The sequence below is a fragment of the Phocoena sinus genome, chromosome 12 (assembly GCF_008692025.1).
Source record: "Phocoena sinus isolate mPhoSin1 chromosome 12, mPhoSin1.pri, whole genome shotgun sequence".
NCBI classification, from domain to species: Eukaryota; Metazoa; Chordata; class Mammalia; order Artiodactyla; family Phocoenidae; genus Phocoena; species Phocoena sinus.
In genome coordinates, this window is record NC_045774.1 from 43,058,216 (window position 1) to 43,078,778 (window position 20,563).

The 20,563-nt window shown below is 39.4% G+C and overlaps 1 protein-coding gene across 2 annotated transcripts in view; it reads left to right on the forward strand.

Moving 5' to 3' along the window:
- Nucleotides 1-2,658: 2,658 nt before the first annotated feature.
- The window catches only part of GOPC (golgi associated PDZ and coiled-coil motif containing), a 40,777-nt gene continuing 22,872 nt past the window's right edge, over nucleotides 2,659-20,563 (forward strand). The window contains exon 1 of one of the 2 annotated variants that reach the window (XM_032651041.1): nucleotides 2,659-3,195. In XM_032651041.1, the coding sequence (XP_032506932.1) occupies nucleotides 2,908-3,195 (288 nt within the window). In that variant the 5' untranslated portion in view covers nucleotides 2,659-2,907. The remainder of the gene's footprint in view (nucleotides 3,196-20,563) is intronic. The other variant, XM_032651042.1, reaches the window with a different exon arrangement.

Consider the following 20,563-nt stretch of genomic DNA (forward strand, 5'->3'; position numbering starts at 1 on the left):
TTTCTTCAGTCCCCCACTGTATTCTTAGTAATACCTTATGGTAAAACTCTTAAATTCTTAAAACAAGACTGTCACATTTAAGTTATACAAGAAATTTTTAATGACACAAACATGATTCATGAAACAGTTTTTGGAGGTTTCTGCCAGTGCAATTGCAAACAGAAGTATCAAGATTTTATTATCCCTAGGAAAATAAGTCCCACAAGTATTGAGATTACATACTATTCCAAATTCCAAAGTAGACCAAAACAAGGCAACAAGTGTAGATAAAGCACACTGACAACAGATGGCAGCACTAGAACATCAAACCCTGCCTTTCACTTCAATGTTAGGCTGTGACTTACAAATATGCAGAACCCCAGTCAAGGTGGGCAAAAGATAATGTGTACCTAGAGGGTTCCTCATGAGCATTTGAAATAGTCACATAGCACCAAGCAGCAAGCACACAGGGATGCAGAAGTTGTTACATCGCATGGTAATGAGAAGGGACAATATGAGATGAAAGTGTTCTGAGATAGAGGGTGTGACTTGGGAGTTGTAAAAATTGTACACAGAAGTGGAGTCGGGCTCTTCAATCCCAAAAATGGGGGTATTCACCAAGGATCAGAGCACTGGATACATATAAACACTTAAAATGCATTTCAGTTGTACCCACACAATATAGTAGGAAGTTGAATGATATATTTTTTTAAAGAAATGAAATTTGTTTTCAAATGTAGTTCATATAAACAAAAGAAAGTGCTAAGTAATAGAAAATGAGTACTACAGTTAATTTTTTGGATAATAGTTCTTAAATATTAATAGATTTGTATATGGCTTATAACTGGGAAAAAATTATTTTTTTGAAAAAAACTTTTAGACTGATTTGCCAATTTATTACACTGGTAACTTAAACATGAAGAAATGGATTTCCTCATCCTTCTATTCCCAGTGATTAACAGCTAAGACTTGGGAGAAAAAGACACCTAGATTGAAATCTCACCTCAGTGCATCTTTAGCTGTATACCAAGCTTATCAAGATACTTAAATTCTCTGTGACTCATCTATAAAAAACTGACCACAGCTAACTGACAGGATTTTGTGAGAGTCAAAGAAGTAAAGCAGATAGCACAATGTTTAGCACATAGTATGTATTCAATAACTGAAAGCTATTATTGTGATTCCATATGTACGTGGGCCCCTCAACCCCAACTTTATTTTCGGACTTTAAATTCCTGAAAATGGGATTGCTAACTATATTATGAATAGAGAAAGTAGTGGGAACTTGGTAGCTGTAGTAATGATGTTCTTGCAAATACGGCAGATAAAAATAAGTTAATTTGGAAGGGAGCAGGGGCAAGATGCAAATCTTAGTTTTATATTATTTCTGGGTAAAACCTGTGTGAATGTGCCTACTTAAGCTCAAGGCAAAGACCTCTGAGTAGTTTTGCTTAGCTAAGTTTGTTGAAGCCAAAGGACTTTATGCTAAACAGTCTGCCCTGACTCAGAGAGCAAACTAAAGCTATGATTTCTTATTCCTCATTGGCATAGCATTAGTGAGGGGCCCACAGTGCAGGCTTTGGTGGAGATTAACTGGAAGAGCCTGTCTTCTGCCAGTAAACTATTCCCTTAGGCAAGTCTCCTAGGAGGGACAGTTTCTACTCTATCAGACTGGTTTCTCCTTCTGTTTTCAAGACTGGGCTACTCTTGAAGTGGAAGGGGGTTGAGAGTGAGTATTCAAATTAAAGTTGCAGCTATAAGGGTTAGACTCAGTAGCCTATGAGTTCTGCTAACGTGAGGGTCATGCCTCATTCATTTTTGTGCCCCCCGATGCCTCAACAGGGTTCTGCATTCAATATAATTATGAATATATGAATCCTCATAATTTTTAACCTAATTGTCACGTGTAGGAACACTACGCCAGTTTTTAAAATAGGTACACCTTTTTAGGTAGTTGCTTTGGAAATGTATGACCTGTGGTGTGAATAATAAGGCATACCAAGTGCCAAGCACTGGAGCTAAGCATTTTACCTTACTACTGAGTGAAGTAAATTTTGGAAACTGAGGCTTCGACATTAAAGAATACAACTAAGATGGCACAGCTAATAGGTGACAGAGTTTAAAACTTGAACCCAAGGCTGCCTGACTTTTAATCACAAGAGTAAAGGCCTCGTATTAATTCAGCAAAACTTGGTGAGCCGCTGCCCTTCAACTTGCAGTTCTAGACAGATTCCACCCGGAATTTAAGGCCTGGTTTACCAAGAAGAACGAGTGTGTCCACACACCCCACGCACCTCACCCTAAACGAACTGGACTGGAAAAAGTAAAACGTGGCCACTGCGCAGGCTCAAACGTCCCTTCCTCACTCTCCCTTCCCTGCTCCGGGACGTCACCGCGGAAACTTTCCCGGACGACTCTAAAACGGCTCCCGCCCACTCTGAAGTCAAACGGGTGGAAGCTGTTCCTCTCTGCGACGGGGACAACCTTCTCTTCCTCGAGCCTTTCCAACTTGGAAGCCAACACCACGCGCCTCGGTTTCTCGGGGATTCAAGCAGGAGTTTGCCAGATGTCAATATGGCCGCTGACAGGCGGTCCCAAGCAGAGGCTTTTCATAGGCCAAGGTCGCACCCCAGCCCCGCCCATTTCATCCCTCCCCGCTGCGTCCGCCGAGGCCTTCGATACGCATGCGCGGCGAGGGCGTGCCGAGAGGTGGGACGGCCCGCGTCTTCCGTGTGCCGCCGCCACCGCTGCTACCTGAGCTTCGCCGCTCCTGCCCCTCCGGGGCTGCATAGCCGGCGTTAGCCGCGCGAGGGTTAAGAGAGGGGACCGACGGAGCGTGCGTACGCGGGGGTTCCCGCAGTCCCATCAGTTCCTCTCGCGGGTGGACTGCGAGGTCAGCAGCAGTCGGGGGAGGCCATAGACGGCGCCATGTCGGCGGGCGGCCCATGCCCGGCAGGAGCCGGCGGGGGCCCAGGAGGAGCCTCATGCGCCGTGGGGGTCTCCCCCGGCGGGGTATCCATGTTCCGGTGGCTGGAGGTGCTGGAGAAGGAGTTCGACAAGGCCTTCGTGGATGTGGATCTGCTCCTAGGCGAGATCGATCCGGACCAGGCGGACATCACTTATGAGGGGAGACAGAAGATGACCAGCCTGAGCTCCTGCTTTGCGCAGCTTTGCCACAAAGCCCAGACTGTGTCCCAAATCAACCACAAGCTAGAGGTGAGCTGTGGGCGCTGGAGGGGGTGGCATTCAACTCCAGTCATCAGACCTCATTTAACGCACCCGTGAAACGACCCTAGAAAACTGCCAGCCGGGGCACCTGGGCTTCCTACGTGACGGGGGAGTGCGCGCGCGCGCAGGAAAGGAGTGAGGTGAGGTTAGAGCAGAAAAAGGTGTGTGGACTGACGTGTGGGTCTCCCGGGATCCTGTCGTCCACCTTCCTTGTATCTCTATGAAGAGGAAGCAGGAACTAATTACTCCAGCCTACTTGTGCCTGTTACGTTAACAGATCTCAGACTTAACTGAAGCTCAGAGATTCTGTCATAAGAATACTTTAGCTCACCTTTTAACATTTGAGTTTTTAGATCTACTTTCACATTGATAAACTAGGTTTGTATATCACCAGACAGACACAGTCCTGATTATTTTTAACTATTTCAGGTCAGTTTCTGTTGTTGCACACAGACGTACTGTACCTTGACTGCACGAACTATTGAGGGGAATTTGATCAGAGCTCTTAAGAAAAGTTAGTGGGATAAGCAAGACGGTATCAGTGTCTATTTCAGTTTACAGTTAGTTGGTCCTTAAGTTACAGGCACATCCCTCCAGAGCGCCCTACAATTATTCAGCTGACTTCTAACATTGAGGTTTTGTCTGTACTTTACTATCTTTCCCAAAGTCTCGGTTTATTTTTGAGAGTGTGTGAAGGATGATCATTTGCTTTAGTCTCTAATCTTGGTTGTGGGTGTGAGTGCAGTGGTGGTGCTTCCAAAAAAAACCCCCCAAACCTACCATTTTTGCAGAAAATTAAATTTTTACAATATTTAGAAAGCATAATAGATTACCATTATTACATAAAGATCATTTTCTAACTAGATAATTTAAATAAGAGAATGGGTCTTTCATTTTAAAGTAGGTAAAAATAGGATAATAAATGATGTGCACAGCTCTTTGAACATTAGATTTTGTGAGAAATCATCGTTACTATCAGTTGTGGTGATTGAGAATGCCCATTGGATCCAAATTAATATGAATATCAGAAATGCATCCTCTCCTTGCTTAGTGGTTAGCATTCTTTCTCTTTCCTGTCAGTCGTGAAAAAGGTGGTATAATTTAGCTTTGATTAGCATAGAATTGCATATGGGAGATTTTGTGACTCTTGTTCACTGAAAGGACTGTTAATTTCTTTCATCCTTTCTGAAAAGGTTGGAAGTGTTGATATGAGGCTAATCACTTCTTAATCTAGGTATATGAAAATGTCTCTTGAATTCTTGCTTTAGTGGTAGTTTCTAGAAGATGGTTATTTATTCATGTAGTGAAATTGCATTTGTTGGTCTTTAGAAATAGTACTTCAGCTTTAAATAACAGAGCAAGAGTAGCTTTTGCTACTCTACAACTGAGAGTATTTACTGAGATAAACAGATTTTAAAAAGTGAAACAAGATCTAATTCATTTTTTAAATGACTTAAGGAAACTTTAAAGTGCTATTTGGATGTCAGATATAAAACCTGATTTTGGAGAAAATTATGTTCTATGAGCAGGAGGTGATGCTCAGTTTTTTTCATCTTTAAATATTTTAAATGAGTACTCAGAGCTATAATAAATTATGCATGTTCTTTTTTAGAAATTATAATTACATATTCTGATTTCATGTCCTGGCTTAGAAGGTGGCATTATTTCTCAAAATAAGAAATGCTAGCCTATCACAATGTGAGCATGTTTTTTCAATATGCTTGAAGCCTTTGATTTAAAGATCTTAGGAAATGGGGATTGTTGGTGTGTTTTTTCAGTTACAGTTGACTTCTCTGTCTGTGGGGTTATTCTTTCTATATTTAGCAGTTTCTACAGTTTTCATGGAATCTGTTATGTATTGCTGAGGAGAGAGGTTCATTGTCAGTAGTGCTTTTCAAAGTAGATCTGCCATTGTATCATCTGCAGAATTTCAGAGGTTGCCCCGTGTACTGTTAGCAATCTTTTGAGATCTTGAAATTTTAGAAAAGATTTCCATACTTTCTTGCCCTGTTTTATTTCTTAGTAAGTGAATTGAATGAGTTCTATTGTTTTAAGGATATGGGCATTAAGACATAATATTTGAGGTCACTTACAGTTTGATATAGCAGATGTGCACCAAAGTTCGGTGGTTTTAGAGATTAATACCTTAAACCATATTGCCATAATAAAATATTTTTATAATCAAGAGGGGTACCTCCGGTATGAGTAACTTATGATATATTTAAATTGGTCTTGAGTATCCTTCCAGATTGCCCTTCTTCTGCTCATTGTCTTCAGGTAGTTAATTTAATATTAATATAGTAGTTAGGAAAACAATTTCGCTACAAAAAAAGTCAGAGGTTACATTAAAAAATTAAATATAAGTGACATCTATGTGACTGCTTTTTTCCATAAATTATATTTGGGGAGAGGGATATCTATAAGGGGAAGGGGAGGGCAGAGAATTCAGAATATTTTGAGGTAGTGCATTTCAAATTACTCACATCTCTTTTATACTTCCCACCTGCTTGAGAATCCCTGCTATGGTGAGCCACTTGGTGACAGCTGTGCTGGAGTCACAGGTACTGATTGGGATAGTAGCAGTAGTAATAGTAATAGTAGCAGTAGTAGGTGTGTTGGAGTAGAACAAAAGATGAGAACCAGTGCTTTAGAAAAACTCACCTCTCTGCCTTGAAGTACGGTTTTCTGCCTGTTCACCCCTTCTTTAAAATAACAGCAAAACAATATATCTTCTGTCATGTCCTCCTTTCCCTCAGCAATTGCTGAATAAGTATCTTTTTTTAAAGTGATTTACTGTTCACAGCCATCTAGAGCCACATTGAAAATGAACTAATGATATATTACCCTTTTACTACTTTAAAGCTATTCTGATTTTTTTTTTTAGTGTATCAGTTTTATTGCAATTTGTTTAACATTGGCTGTTAACCACTCATTGAACCGTTTCAGTGCCATAAAATGGTAGGTTTCAAAAATAGTATTCCCCCCCCCAATAATCTCCCCCCATTCTCACCTGTCCATCCTTGCTCTTCTTTTTTTTTTTTTTTTTTTTTCTTGGCCACTCGGTTTGTGGGATATTAGTTCCCTGACTAGGGATCGATCAAACCTGGGCCCCTGGCAGTAAGAGCTCTTTCCTAATCCTGACCACTGAACCGCCGGGGAATTCCCCATCCTTGCTCTTTTTCAATAATTACTACATTGATTTCCCTTTGCCCTTCTACTTACTTACTTATACCAAGGCTATTCATATTTAGTTTCTAGTGCCATGTTCCATACTTGGATGAACTGGATAGCATTCTAGACTAGTATAGTTAAGCTATTCTGTTTTTAAACAAGCGATGAGGCTGTTTTGCAGCATTGAACTTGAAGTTTAATATTGCTCCAATATATATTTATTGAGTGCTAATTATGTGTTGGACACTTGGGATACAATGGAAAGCAAAAACGGACATAATCATCACTGTTATGGAACTTGGATTTTATTGGAATTTGTTGAAATAATTACCATATAAATGTGAAATTCCAACTTTGAGGTACATAGAGTAATGAGAACCTCCTATTCTGGGGCATCAAGAAAGTTTTCTTTGAGGAAGTGACTGTTGAGTTGAGACATAAAGGATGAGTAAGAATTAATTAGGCCAAGAGAAATAGGAGTATCGTTCAACATTCTGGTAGAGGGAACAGGATGTAGAAGGCACCTGTGATGGGCAAGTGCTAATGCATTTGAAGAACTGAGGGTTGGTATGTGTTATAAGAGCATAGGGCAAAAGAAGTGATATGCAAAATAAGTTTGAACAGGTAGGTAGGGACAATATCTACATGATTTTCTAGACCATGTAGTAGATTTGAGGGCTTTATCATAACAGTGGGAAATGTTTTAAATTAGGTGGTAACCTCAGATAGGAGATTAGAATAGTTTACTCTGGCTATGATAAGGAGAGAATTTGGGGAAATAACAAGAATAAATGCAGAAAACCATTTAGGGGGCTCTTAATTCTGATCCATGTGAGATGATGGGAGTAGGATAGCAGAGGTGGAGGAAAGTGTTCAGAACAAGAGAGATTTGAGAAGTAAAAATAAAATCTAGGGATGGGTTGGAACAGAGGGATGAGGGAATTCAGGATGACTCCAAGGTGTCAGTTGGCTGGATAAATGGATGGATATTATATATTGCTAGCAATACTATATTGCTAACTGTTGATCAGTTACTATGGGCCAGGCTCTGTGCTAGGTCTTTTATATATATCGATTCACCCAATTCTCAAAATAGTCCTGTGGGGTAGGTTTAGTATTGTTATTCCCATTTTATAGGGATTAAGTAAGGGGCCCAAGACTACAGAACTAGAGAAACCAAGCTCTTCAAAAACACATTTATGTCTGGCTGGGGAAGGAGGAGGTGGAGAGAAAAAAAGCAAGCAGAAATAGTTGAGTGTGGCTGGATAGCCGGGAGGGGGAGGGGGAGTTCAAGGGAGGTATTGTTTTCTTTTTTTTTTAATGGAAAAATAAACTTAAACATGTTTACAAGCCAATGAGAAGCATCTAGTTGAGGGAAAATCTGAATATTCTAGAGAAGGAGAGGATAATTAGTAAGATTTCTGAGTGAAGATGAAATCCAAAATACATGTAGAGAGAATGGCTTTATATTGAAAGGACAGCTATTATACTTAAAGGGAAAGGAGAGATGATAAGCACAGAAGCGGGAGTGTTTTGTGTGACGGCTTCTTTATTCTCTGTAGAATAGGAGCCTGGGACAACTGCTGAAAGTGGGTGAAAGTAAGAGCTCGAAGAGAGTGAAAAAGATTTGAAATAGTAATGGAAGAGTGGGAGAGCAAGTTGGCCAGAGAAATAGAAGGACTGCCAGACAATGCTGGGGACTAATTTGGAGTTATAAATTCATGGTAAAACCAGTCTGCCCTGTCGTATGACTTTCTCTGGCAATACAGGCACAGTAATGAGAGTAATAATTGAGTTCAACCAGTGCTGTAGCAAGGAGTTTGCTATATAGACAAGAGTGTTATTGAAATGAAAATGGTATTGGGGATGAAGAAAAGGAGATAATCTTTAAAGGAGTAGAAATAGTATTTGATAATTATCTAGATGCAAAGGCAGAGGAATGGTTAAGGATGATGCCACATTTCTGTTTGGGAAATATATTGGTTGATACCTACAGTGGCTTGAATAGTGCTCCCCCGCCCAAATTTGTGTCTACACAGAACCTCAGAATGTGACCTTATTTGGAAATAGGGTCTTTACAAATGTAATTAATATAAGGATGGAGATGAGGTCATAGCAGATTACAGTGGGTCCTAAATCCAGTGAGACTATCCTCCAAGGATACACAGGGACACAGAGAAGAAGGCTATGTGAGGATGGAATAAGAGATTGGAGTGACTTGTCTACAAGCCAAGAAATGCCAAGGATTGCTGGCAACCACAGTATTAGGAGACAGGCATGGGACAGTTCTCTTTCAGGGTCTCCAGAAGGCACCAACCCTGCCAGTGCCTTGATTTGGGGCTCCTGCATCCTGAACTGTGAGAGAGTAAATTTTTGTTCTTTTAAGCCACCAAGTTTGTGGTAATTTGTTATGACAACCCTAGGAGACTTATACCATTCACTTAAGTAAGGAATCCAGGAGAAGGAGTGGGTCTGGCAGGAAAGATAATGGGTTGAGTTTAGGAGGTTGTGCATGGTTAAGGTCCATATCCCTTTTTTGCATATTCCTAACATAGTTTCCTAATTGCTTCTTACCCCCTCCACATCATCCTCTCATTGCCAAAATCATTCTAAAGTGATTCATATTAATGGTTCATATCAAAAGGCAAGTCTGACTACGTCACTCTTCTTTGTATACCTCCCTATTACTGGCTAAGATTCAAACTTTGCAGCGTGTTGATCAGTGTCCAGTCTGTCTGTCCTCATCTCTTGTCACCCCCTCTTAGCTGCTTTTGCCTCAAATAAAACTGGTTTATTTGCATTTCTCTAAATAGGCCTGCTCTTTCATGGCATCTCTACTTTGGCACAGGCTTTTGTGTATAATACCTTCTCTGTCCCCTTTGTCTACAGTGTCAAACACCCACTCATCTTTCAACACACCACTTACATCACCATCTCTGTGAAGGCTTTCCTCACCCAACTCCTCTCTGCTCTCTATAGGCAGAGGCTGTCTTAACACCTTGAACTTGCTTGGGCTGTTACAAGATTTGTTATTATACATTGTGCTATAACTTGTGGTTGCCACATTTCTCTACCTCTAGAAGGTAAGCTCTTTGAAGGCCAAGACTTTGTCATAGCTGAAATAATCTGAACTAAGACTTTGAAGGCCAAGACTTTGTCATAGCTGAAATAATCTGAACTATCAAATGCTTGTGAAAGCTGACTTGGTGGTAGCATTATCCATTTGTGAACCCATTTTGGTTTCTAAGAATTGGTTGGTAGTTTTTTTCTCCATGATATCAAGTTGATTTATATGTGGATTACAGAATTGGTGTTTGGCCCCTTTTAAAAAGGGGCCAATTTTTGGAAATTTGGAACTCACACATTAAACACCAACCTTTTTGACCCACTTACATTCTTATCTCACTTGCTAGGGGTTTTCACATCTCAGACCTTTCCCTTTCCCTACTCCATGTATTAGCTTTTCTCCGTTCAGCATTCAGGTAAACTTCTCCTTTCTGACTCCCTTTGTTTCTTTTTGAATTGGTACATCACACATGCCTGTACACTAGTGTTTACAACACTTTACATCATAATTGGAAATGTATTTTTTATCTGTTTCTACTAGACAGTAAAATCTTCAAGGGGCAGAATCCATGTCTTATTCATCATTTTGTCTCCAGATCCTGGCACACTGTGTATATTCAATAAATGTTTATTTGAATGAATAAATTATTTGAAACAACTTTAGTTGCCTCATTCTGCCATGAGTCTTCAAAGTTTATCAATAATCATTCTGTAATACAAGTTTCATGAGAGCTGGGATGGTGTCTGTCTTGTTGACTCTACTATCTATTGTGTCTAACATAGGGCCCACCATATTAGTGAAAGACTGAATCAATCACAAAGATATGATTTGTTAATATTTCATGGTATTCCATTTTAAGAAAAATTTGAAACTGACTAAAAATAACATCATTACATTAGAGTATTGACTATGGATTTAGTGTACTTTTGACATTTCTAGTATATTTGGTAGGTTGATTCTCCTCATCCCACCTCGAGTTTAATTATAGAGCAGCTGAATTCTTTAAAATGAAAACAGAAAACATTTTATCTTGTTTGGAACTTCATTTTGAGGTTTAAAGTACTTTAACTTTTAAAAATACATCATAGACTTATCTACTTGTCTCCATTTCAAATCCCCCAACTCTAGTTCAGTCACGTTGTCTCCCATGTTACACACAGCTGCCTTTTCTTTTTGGCTGTGTTGGGTCTTGCTGTACATGGGCTTTTCTCTAGCTGCTGTGAGTGGGGGCTACTCTTCGTTGCGGCACGCGGGCTTCTCATTGCTGTGGCTTCTCGTTGCAGAGCACAGCTTCAGTAGTTGCAGCACGTGGGCTCAGTAGTTGTGGCTCATGGGCTCTAGAGCGCAGGCTCAGTAGTTGTGGCACATGGGCTTAGTTGCTCTGCAGCATGTGGGATCTTCCCGGACCAGGGCTCGAACCTGTGTCCCCTGCATTGGCAGGAGGATTCTTAACCACTGCGCCAGCAGGGAAGTCCAGCTGCCATTTTTAAAACATAAATTTAATCATGTCATTCTGCTTTAAATTCCTCAGTTGTACTTTGAATAAATTCAGGCTCCTTATCACTGATAAGCTCTGTGTGATCTGACCTCTGGATAGCCCTCCAATGACGTATCTTATCATTCTTTCCTCTTATTCTGTATGGCCCAGGCCACATGGGTCTCCTTTCAGAAACTCTAAGACAATAATTCTTAAACTTTTTGGTCTTAGAACCCCTTTACATTCTACAAATTATAAGGTCCCCAAAGAGCTTTTTTTTTTCTTCCCTAAATATGGGTTATGTCTACTGGTATTTACTGTGTTAGAAATTACAACTGAGAAAACTGTAAATATTACATCAGTTAAAAATAGCAACAGTAGGGCTTCCCTGGTGGCGCAGTGGTTGAGGATCCGCCTGCCGATGCAGGGGACACGGGTTCGTGCCCCGGTCCAGGAAGATCCCACGTGCCGCGGAGTGGCTGGGCCCGTGAGCCATGGCCGCTGAGCCTGCGTGTCCAGAGCCTGTGCTCTGCAACGGGAGAGGCCACAACAGTGAGAGGCCCGCGTACTGCAAAAAAAAAAAAAATAGCAACAAAAAACCCATAAATAAACCCATTACATGTTAATATCATTATTAATGAAAAAATAACTACATTTTCCAAAAAATTATGAGTAGTATTATTTTATATTAAAATTTAAAAATATATATCTGGTTTAATAGAAGATAGCTGGCCTCTCACATCTGCTTTCAAACAGTTATGGTTTGTGGTTTTGGTTATAGGAAGAAAATTTGACCTCACAGAGAAGTAGCTCGATCAGGGAGGAGTATTTTAGTAGCCATTTCAGATAATTGTGGATATTCTTCTTTGATAGTAAAAGGTAGTTTCTTAAAGGTTAGTTACAATGTGGAGTCTGAAACCCTATCAATAAACTTTTTATACACCGTTACATTAAAATACATTGGTCTATCTTTGTAGCCTTTGAATGGATCTTTTACCAAGGCATGATTTTAACATTGTGCATTGGTCATTTTGAAAATATTGGTTTGCTGAGTTATCCAGATCTTCCAAATGTGGGCACATCTCATTATACAATATCAAAAAATCACATTTGTTAATATCTGCAGTCTCATGAGAAAAATCTGTAAGTATTAAGAAGCTGTCAAGCTTATGGTGATGGATTCCAATTTTCCAAAATTCTAATTTTCACTTTGAAAGTATAAGTTCTTATCATTGCCAACAAATGCTGTCAGTTGTTTTCCTTGAAATAACAGATTCACTTTATTCTCAAGAACATGTCTGCCAAATATATTAATCTTAATAACCACAGTTTGTTCTTCTTTCAAATAAATATGGTGTTCCAAGAAAAAAAAAGTTCAGTTTTGCATCTCAAGCAGTTGCATAAGTGCTTTTCCTTGAGACATCATAGTTTGATATGCAGCAGGTATGCTTTATGTATGCTTCCCATTTCATCACACAGAATATTAAAAAGACTTACTCAAGGTTGAGATTTTTAGAAATTAATAATTTTACTGCTTTATCAAGGACATTCTTAAGTGAATTTTTGGGTTTTGTTTTTGTTTTTTATAAATTTATTTATTTTTGGCTGTGTTGGGTCTTCAGTGCTGCGCTTGGGTTTTCTCTAGTTGTGGTGAGCGGGGGCTACTCTTCGTTGCGGTGGGCAGGCTTCTCATTGAGGTGGCTTCTCTTTCCTGTGGAGCACGGGCCCTAGGTGCGTGCTTCAGTCGTTGCAGCACGTGGGCTCAGTAGTTGTGGCGCATGGGCTCTAGAGTGCAGGCTCAGTAGCTGTGGTGCAAGGGCTTAGTTGCTCCACGGCATGTGGGATCTTCCCGGACCAGGGCTCAAACACATGACTCCTGCATTGGCAGGCAGATTCTTAACCACAGTGCCACCAGGGAAGTCCTTGTTTTTTGTCTTTGTTTTGACTGCGAGTGTATGAGAGTGAAGAGTACAGTGACTACTGGTAGTTTGGTGCCACTGCCTTGACTTGTGTTGTAAGCATTCTATTCATAACTGCTTTTGTACCTTCAGTACAATGTCAACACAATGAAAAAGGCAATTAATATTTTTTTATTATGAAAATAGTTTTGACCTTGTGGATGCCCTGAAATGGTCCCATAGACCTGTGAGAACTGCTGCTCTGATAATAACCGAAACACTTCCCAGAAGGATAGCCATACACTCCCACCCCACTAATTCTGATTCTCTTTCCTTCTTTCCTATAGCTTATTATGGTTTGTAGTTATGTATATTACTACTGGCTTTGCTATGACCTCGGGCAAGTTACCTAACCTCTGTGCTTCACTTTCCTTCTCAGTACAAAAAGTATCTTTGAGGATTAGGACAATTAAAACATGAATATGTTCAAAACAGTGCCTGGCACATGGTTAATACTATTATTATATATGCCATTCATTTTTTTTATGAGCTGCCTCCTGCACAAGGCCACTGAAGCTCTGCAGGGCAGGATCCACATTTGTTTTGTCTACCAGAGTATCCCTAGAACCCAGCCCACTGCTTGGCATATATTGGTGCTTAATAAATACATGTTGAATGAATGTGTGATGTTGTGGGAGACTAAAACTAAAAATATGTTTGCTTGTCTTGAACTGTAGAACACTTCGGGGAGAAATAATGACAGATGAAGTTTGCGGTCTTTATGCTCGGATTGGAAATTGGAGCAAATAGGTGGAGTTTTCTCACAGAACTTTCATAAGCCAAATGAACAGACTGTTTCAAGAGCTGAAATGTAATAAAAAAGAATATTATTTCTTATCTTGAGGGATGACAGAGATTTTTATCTTTGATCTTTGAATATATTTTCTGTTTGGTCACAGTCTTTGCTTTAGAACAGGCTCATTGGCTTTTTGTGATCTTCAATAGTAGGGCAGCACTAACCATCCTGGGCACAGGAAGAAAAGATAAAATAGAGGAAGATTCTTTTTTTTTTTTTGCGGTACGTGGGCCTCTCACTGTTGTGGCCTCTCCGGTTGCGGAGCACAGGCTCCGGGCGCGCAGGCTCAGCGGCCATGGCTCACGGGCCCAGCTGCTCCGCGGCATGTGGGATCTTCCCGGACCAGGGCACGAACCTGTGTCCCCTGCATCGGCAGGCGGACCCTCAACCACTGCCACCAGGGAAGCCTGAGGAAGATTCTTTATAAAGGAGTTGGTTAAATTAAATGAGCTCTAAGACTTTGTTCAGCTATTTTGAAGAAGTAGAAGAAAAGAAAGAGAATGGATCAAAATGCTTTCATTAGTTACAGTATCACCTTGAAGAATGGTTCTGCTGTCTGTCAGGTATAAATAAATAGCTTAGGATCTTTTATATAAGAATCTCTATAATAGATTCTTTTAAAAGTTTCGATCGAAGAAAAAAAAGTCTCACCAGATAAAATGGCGTTGCTTCTTTAAATGAGGCAAGGAGAATTCTATAATCTGTAAAGGTTCTCCTATTAATAGGAGACTCAGTATTTAATACTCAACAGTAATAAGATGTCTTTTTTTTTTACAGTCATATCTTGCCATCTCTGTATGATTTTTATTTTTTACATTTGTTTTATTGCTCTTACGAGCTTTTTTTTTTTTTTTATTTGCATACATTCATGACGGGTAGAAGTAGCTGGATTCTTTTTTTTTTTTGCAATACACGGGCCTCTCACTGTTGTGGCCTCTCCCGTTGTGGAGCACAGGCTCCGGACACACAGGCTCAGTGGCCATGGCTCATGGGCCCAGCCGCTCCGCGGCATGTGGGATCTTCCCGGACCGGGGCACAAACCTGCGTCCCGTGCATTGGCAGGCGGACTGTCAACCACTGCGCCACCAGGGAAGCCCTGCTCTTACGAGCTTTAAAGCCTTTTGGTAAGTAGGTGGGTGTAGATGATAAATTTTAGATATTGGCATTAAATGGTATAATTGCTAGCGATTAAATTCCAGTCTGTACTTTTCATCCTAAACTGCATTTGCAAATATTAAAAACATACAGACATTTAAAAGCATAATTGTTTCTTTTTAATGATGTGGTTACCTTTTGTACACTATTTTATTTAATTTATTTTTAGGAGATGTTGGGGATAGGAGTTTATTTATTTATTTTTGCTATGTTGCGTCTTCATTTCTGTGCGAGGGCTTTCTCTAGTTGTGGCAAGTGGGGGCCACTCTTCATCGCGGTGTGCGGGCCTCTCACTATCGTGGGCTCTCTTGTTGCGGAGCACAGTCTCCAGACACACAGGCTCAGTAGTTGTGGCTCACGGGCCTAGTTGCTCTGCGGTGTGTGTGATCCTCCCAGACCAGGGCTCGAACCCATGTCCCCTGCATTAGCAGGCAGATTCTCAACCACTGCGCCACCAGGGAAGCCCTGTACACTATTTTAAAACAAAAGGTGTGGAAGCAATTTGTAGGTAAACGTGAGATAATATTTACATCTTTATCAGCAGCTTTCAATGCTATGGTTCATAACAGTTAAACTGCTATTTGAAGTCAACTATTTTCTTTGTAATTCTTACAGTTGTAATTCTTACAACTTGGAGTATGTGTGCTTTTGTGTGCATGCCTGTGCATGCCTACACGTGTGTCTGTGTGTGCACATGAGTTCCAGTGTGTGTGTGTGTGTGTGTGTGTGTGTGTGTGTGTGCATGCAGTGTGTGAAGGGTGGGGCTGGCTAGGTGGGTGATGTTCAGAGTAGTCTCTTGCTTAGAGCCCTGTCTAGTTCTGAGATTTGGGAATGTGATCTCATTCGGAACTCATGGACACCTTCCTTTCCATTTTTCCTATTACTGCCAGAATTATAAAGGATGTCAGGAGGTCTGAGTTTTAATCCCATGCAATTTGTAATTTAGGACAACTCACCTAATCTCTTTGGGCCTCAATTCTTCATGTGCAAAATAAAGATGTTTTACCAGATTTTTAATTTAGGTTCTTACATCTTCTAAAATGTTATCAAAAGAGCTATATGAAATGCCAAAACCAATGAGTGAGCTAGATCAAAGTTCCCTGCTGTCTGATGTTTGCTAATGTCTTGTCTTAGTTTAATCCTCCCCAGAACAAGAGGTTTTTGAGGGGTGCTTAAGGTAAAGTAGTTGGCATTTTTATCTATAAGACAGTTAAATAAAAACTAGCCTTCGTTTATAAAGAAAAAGTGCAGCTGTTGTGTAGTTTTTTAAAAATAAATTTATTTATATTTTGTTTATTTATTTTTGGCTGTGTTGGGTCTTTGTTGCTATGCGCGGGCTTTCTCTAGTTGCAGCGAGAGGGGGCTACTCTTCGTTGTGGCACGCATGCTTCTCATTGCCGTGGCCTCTCTTGTTTCGGAGCATGGGCTCTAGGCATGTGGGCTTCAGTAGTTGTGGCACGCGGGCTCAGTAATTGTGGCACATGGGCTTAGCTGCTCTGTGGCATGTGCGATCTTCCCAAACCAGGGTTCGAACCTGTGTCCCCTGCATTGGCAGGTGGACCCTTAAACACTGCACCACCAGGGAAGTCCTGTTGTGTATTTTTACAAGATTATATGGATGGAGGATTAAGGTCTAGACAGAGTAGAATAATAGGAAACTCTGAATAAAAAATTACTTAGATTTTGGTGCCACAGAGTGGAATCCAGAAATTAAGAATTATATTAGAAAGGAATTATCCTGATGGAAAAGAGTTTGAGAGAAGAAATAGAATAGTAATGACTGCATTTACAAATAAATGGTAATGATAATCCTCAAAATTTGTTTAAATACACTGCCTTTCTGTCTTTTTCATTCCTGGGAATACTTCATTCCTATGTTGCAGAATGTGCCCTGAAGTTTCATATATCTCCCCACTCCATTCCAGCTGATATTGGAGATCCAGGGACCACATTTTTTTTTTAACTAAGTTTTAAAAAAAATATTTATTTACTTAGGCTGTGCCGGGTCTTAGTTGAGGCATGCAGACTCTTAGTTGCGGCATACAGACTTCTTAGTTGTGGCATGTAGACTTCTTAGTTGCAGCATGTGGACTCTTAGTTGTGGCATACGGACTCTTAGTTGCAGCATGCACGCGGGATCTAGTTCCCTGACCAGGGATCGAACTGGGACCCCCTGCATTAGGAGCACAGAGTCTTACCCACTGGACCACCAGGGAGGTCCCCAGGGACCACATTTTGAGAATCACTACCTTAGAAAATCTCACCATTGGTTGTTTAATGGCCTTTAAATGAAGGCCATGGTCTTAAGGCTCAGAGATCCTCCTAGAGTGAGGTCATTTTGTCCTTGATGAGTTCTAGGGAAAGAATATCCTGATGGTCAGCTTTGTTTTATTTTATTTTATTTTTTCTGTAAATGAATCCAAGATCAAATATAGGCAAGTGAAGAGATTGGGTTAACTGGTTGATTAACTGGTTTTGATTTTGCTTTTTAAAAGATTTTTTGGACATCACTTGAAAATTTACGAGTTGAAGGTTGAAATCAGCTGTTTATTAATTTTCACTCTTTGCTAGTTATAGTGTTGCCAAGGTAAGACAGTGAGATGAAAGATGGTCAGCCTTTTTTTATGGTCAAGCTAGTTTTTAGTCTGTTATTTACTAGCTGTGTGATCTTGGGCAAATTGCTTAAACTCTGATTTCCAGTTTCCTTAGCTATTAAAAAAAAGAGAGTATGATGATAAGAATTAACAGATGGCGCATGGTACGTGATTGCTTGCCATATTGGTAGGTAAATGCTTGCTTTATGGTAGCTGTGAATATTGTTAGTAAGTCAAACATAGGTATTGTAGCTGTAGAAACATTTTTCCTTATGGCTAACTGCTTGATAATACTTTTACTACCTTGCCCTGAGAGTAAGAATTGGGTTCAAAGTGCTGTTTTGCTACTGACCATTTGGGTAGCCCTAGAAATAAAAGCAGCTTTGATGGGCCTTGGTTTTATTATCTAAATAGTAATCGTCATAATCATAGTTTTTATGTTCTCTAAGATCTCTTTGATTATAAAGTTCTGTGATATTAGGAGGTTAGCCATTGAATAAAATATGGAAATTTCTAATCTTCACATAAAATTTACCATTAATTAACTTTTCTTAGCAGCTAAAATGCTTATATCATAGACAAGAAAAGAGTTATTTAAATATTATGAAGTATAGAGTAAACTTGAAACACTTGTTTTGTTCCAGAATAATTAAATTGGGCTTTGAATTTTGATACCTGCATCCTTGCTTTGTAAAGAATTTTTACTTAATTTTTAAAAATTTGAGCGACCTCTTGAGAAATTATTTCACTTAATGAAGAGTCCATGTTTCTAGTAGGCCACTTTCAAAAAACCTCCATACTACCCTGTTTTAACTTGCCTTTTTAGAATACAGTCACTTCTGATTTGAATATTAGTCTGCCACATTAATTAATGAATACCACTTGTGCCTCTTTAGCATCTTTCTTAATGCCAGTTTTACTCAGTTATTAATAAATCATGAGATTTTTGGTTTGAAACATAAATCATAGTGGGACAACCAGACAATATATACCTCTTGAAACACACAGTGTACTTCTTGCCACAAACATTTAAGTACCATAGTTCCTCAGTATTTGCAGGGGATTGGCTCTAGGCCTCCCCGCCCATACCCCTGCAGATGCCAAAATCCATGGAAGCTAAAGTCCCCTTTATAAAATGGTGTAGTGTTTGCATATAAGCAGCACACATCTTCCCATATATTTTACATCATCTCTAGATAACTTATAATACCTAATACAATGTAAACGCTATGTAAATAGTTGCCAGCCTGAGGCAAATTAAGTTTTGCCTTTTGGAACTTTCTGGAGTTTTCTCTTCTGAATATTTTTGATCCACAGTTGGTTGAATCTGTGGATGTGGATTGCATAGATATGGAGGGCTGACTGTAAATCTAATTAAACCTTTAGATCTACTTGTAGTTTATAGGAAATATAAGGAATAGAGGAATATATTAGACAACACTGCAAAGAAACAGTAAGACATACAGGATGAAAGTCAAAGTAATGAAAAAAAAGATAAGGGTTGTTATAGATTAAATGGCTTATTTTAAACTATTTCTGGGTAGGTTTACTTTAGCATAAGCTTCATATTGCTCAAAAAGTGCATACTATTCAAATATGTATTTTCCTTTTGTGATTATTTTATTTCAAAGATTATAAAACTCAATAGGTGTTTTTTTGACTAAGAAGGACTGTCTAGACCAGGCTCATTTGTACTTTAAAGGTACAGTCTTCAGGGAATACTGAACATTCTAGTAATAGGTGATTTTAAATTTTTATATATATATTTTTTGGTGGGCAATTTGTTAAATTGATGCATGTCTATAATACATTTTTATCATACACGTAAGTTTTTTGTTTTTTTGTTTTTCTTTTCTAAGGTTTTTGGTTAGGAGTATTTGTGAAAGGTGTAAAAACTGTTAAACTAACATTCTTTTCTGGAAGGCAGTAGAAGTGAAGTTCTACTTTATTTAATCTCTTGCATGTGTTTACTATATTTAAAAAACAGAGTCAAGTACTAGTATTATTATTTATTTTAGCATTTAAATCTTAATGAAATTTGTTACTGTTTCAGATTCATTATAAAAGGGCCAGCCCAATACATCAGCTACTAGCCTGATGTGGCTATTGTGTGTTTGAAATATGGCTGGTCCAAATTGAGATGTGCTGTATGTGTAATATACATAATGGGTTTGAAGACTGAGTATCAAAAAAAGAATGTAATATTTTAATCATTGTTTTATATTATTATATGCTTGAATATAATATTATATGATATTTTAGATGTGTTGGGTTAAGTAGAATATATTATAAAACTTGATTTTACCTGTTTAATTTCACTTTAAAATAATTATTTATTTATTTGGCTGTGCCAAGTCTTAGTTGCAGCACGCGGGATCTTCAGTTGTGGCATGCAGGACCTAGTTCCCTGACCAGGGATCGAACCCAGGTCCCCTGCATTGGGAGCGTGGAGTCTTAACCACTGGACCACCAGGGAGGTCCCTAATTTTACTTTTTAAAATGTGGCTGCTAGGGGACTTCCCTGGAGGTCCAGTGGTTAAGTCTCCATGCTTCCATTGCAGGGGGCATGGGTTCAGTCCCTGGTGGGGAAACTAAGATCCTGCATGCTGCGTGGCACAGCCAGAAAAATAAAGCAAAATAAAATAATAAATAAATAAAATGTGACTACTAGAAAATTTTTAGTTACATATGTGGTTCATATTGAATTTCTTTTAGGCAGCGCTATACTAGAATATCACAGCTTTTCTATTGCAATGAAAACATGAGCTGAGGATTTCTGGTCTGAGAAGGATCACAGTGGACTGATAGTTTTAAATTTTAAAAAATCTTTTGTAAAAACAGAAAAACTAGCATAACAAAAACACCCCACAAAACCCAGTGATAGCCTCTTCAGCAAAACTAAATGAGGAGGGCATATCCTCACAAACCCCAGAATATGGGTTGGTCAGGGTAGCAGGACCAACACAGAGTGCATGTGGATGAGCACCTGTGGGGCAAAAGAAATAAATAATAGCAAGGGGACCCAGGCACAGAAATCACTAACAGAGCCCCAAAGGAGAAGACATCACTTTGGATGGGAAACTTAAGCAAACGATCTAAGAACAACTGGCAAAACTGCCACCAGGTTGCAGGGGAATG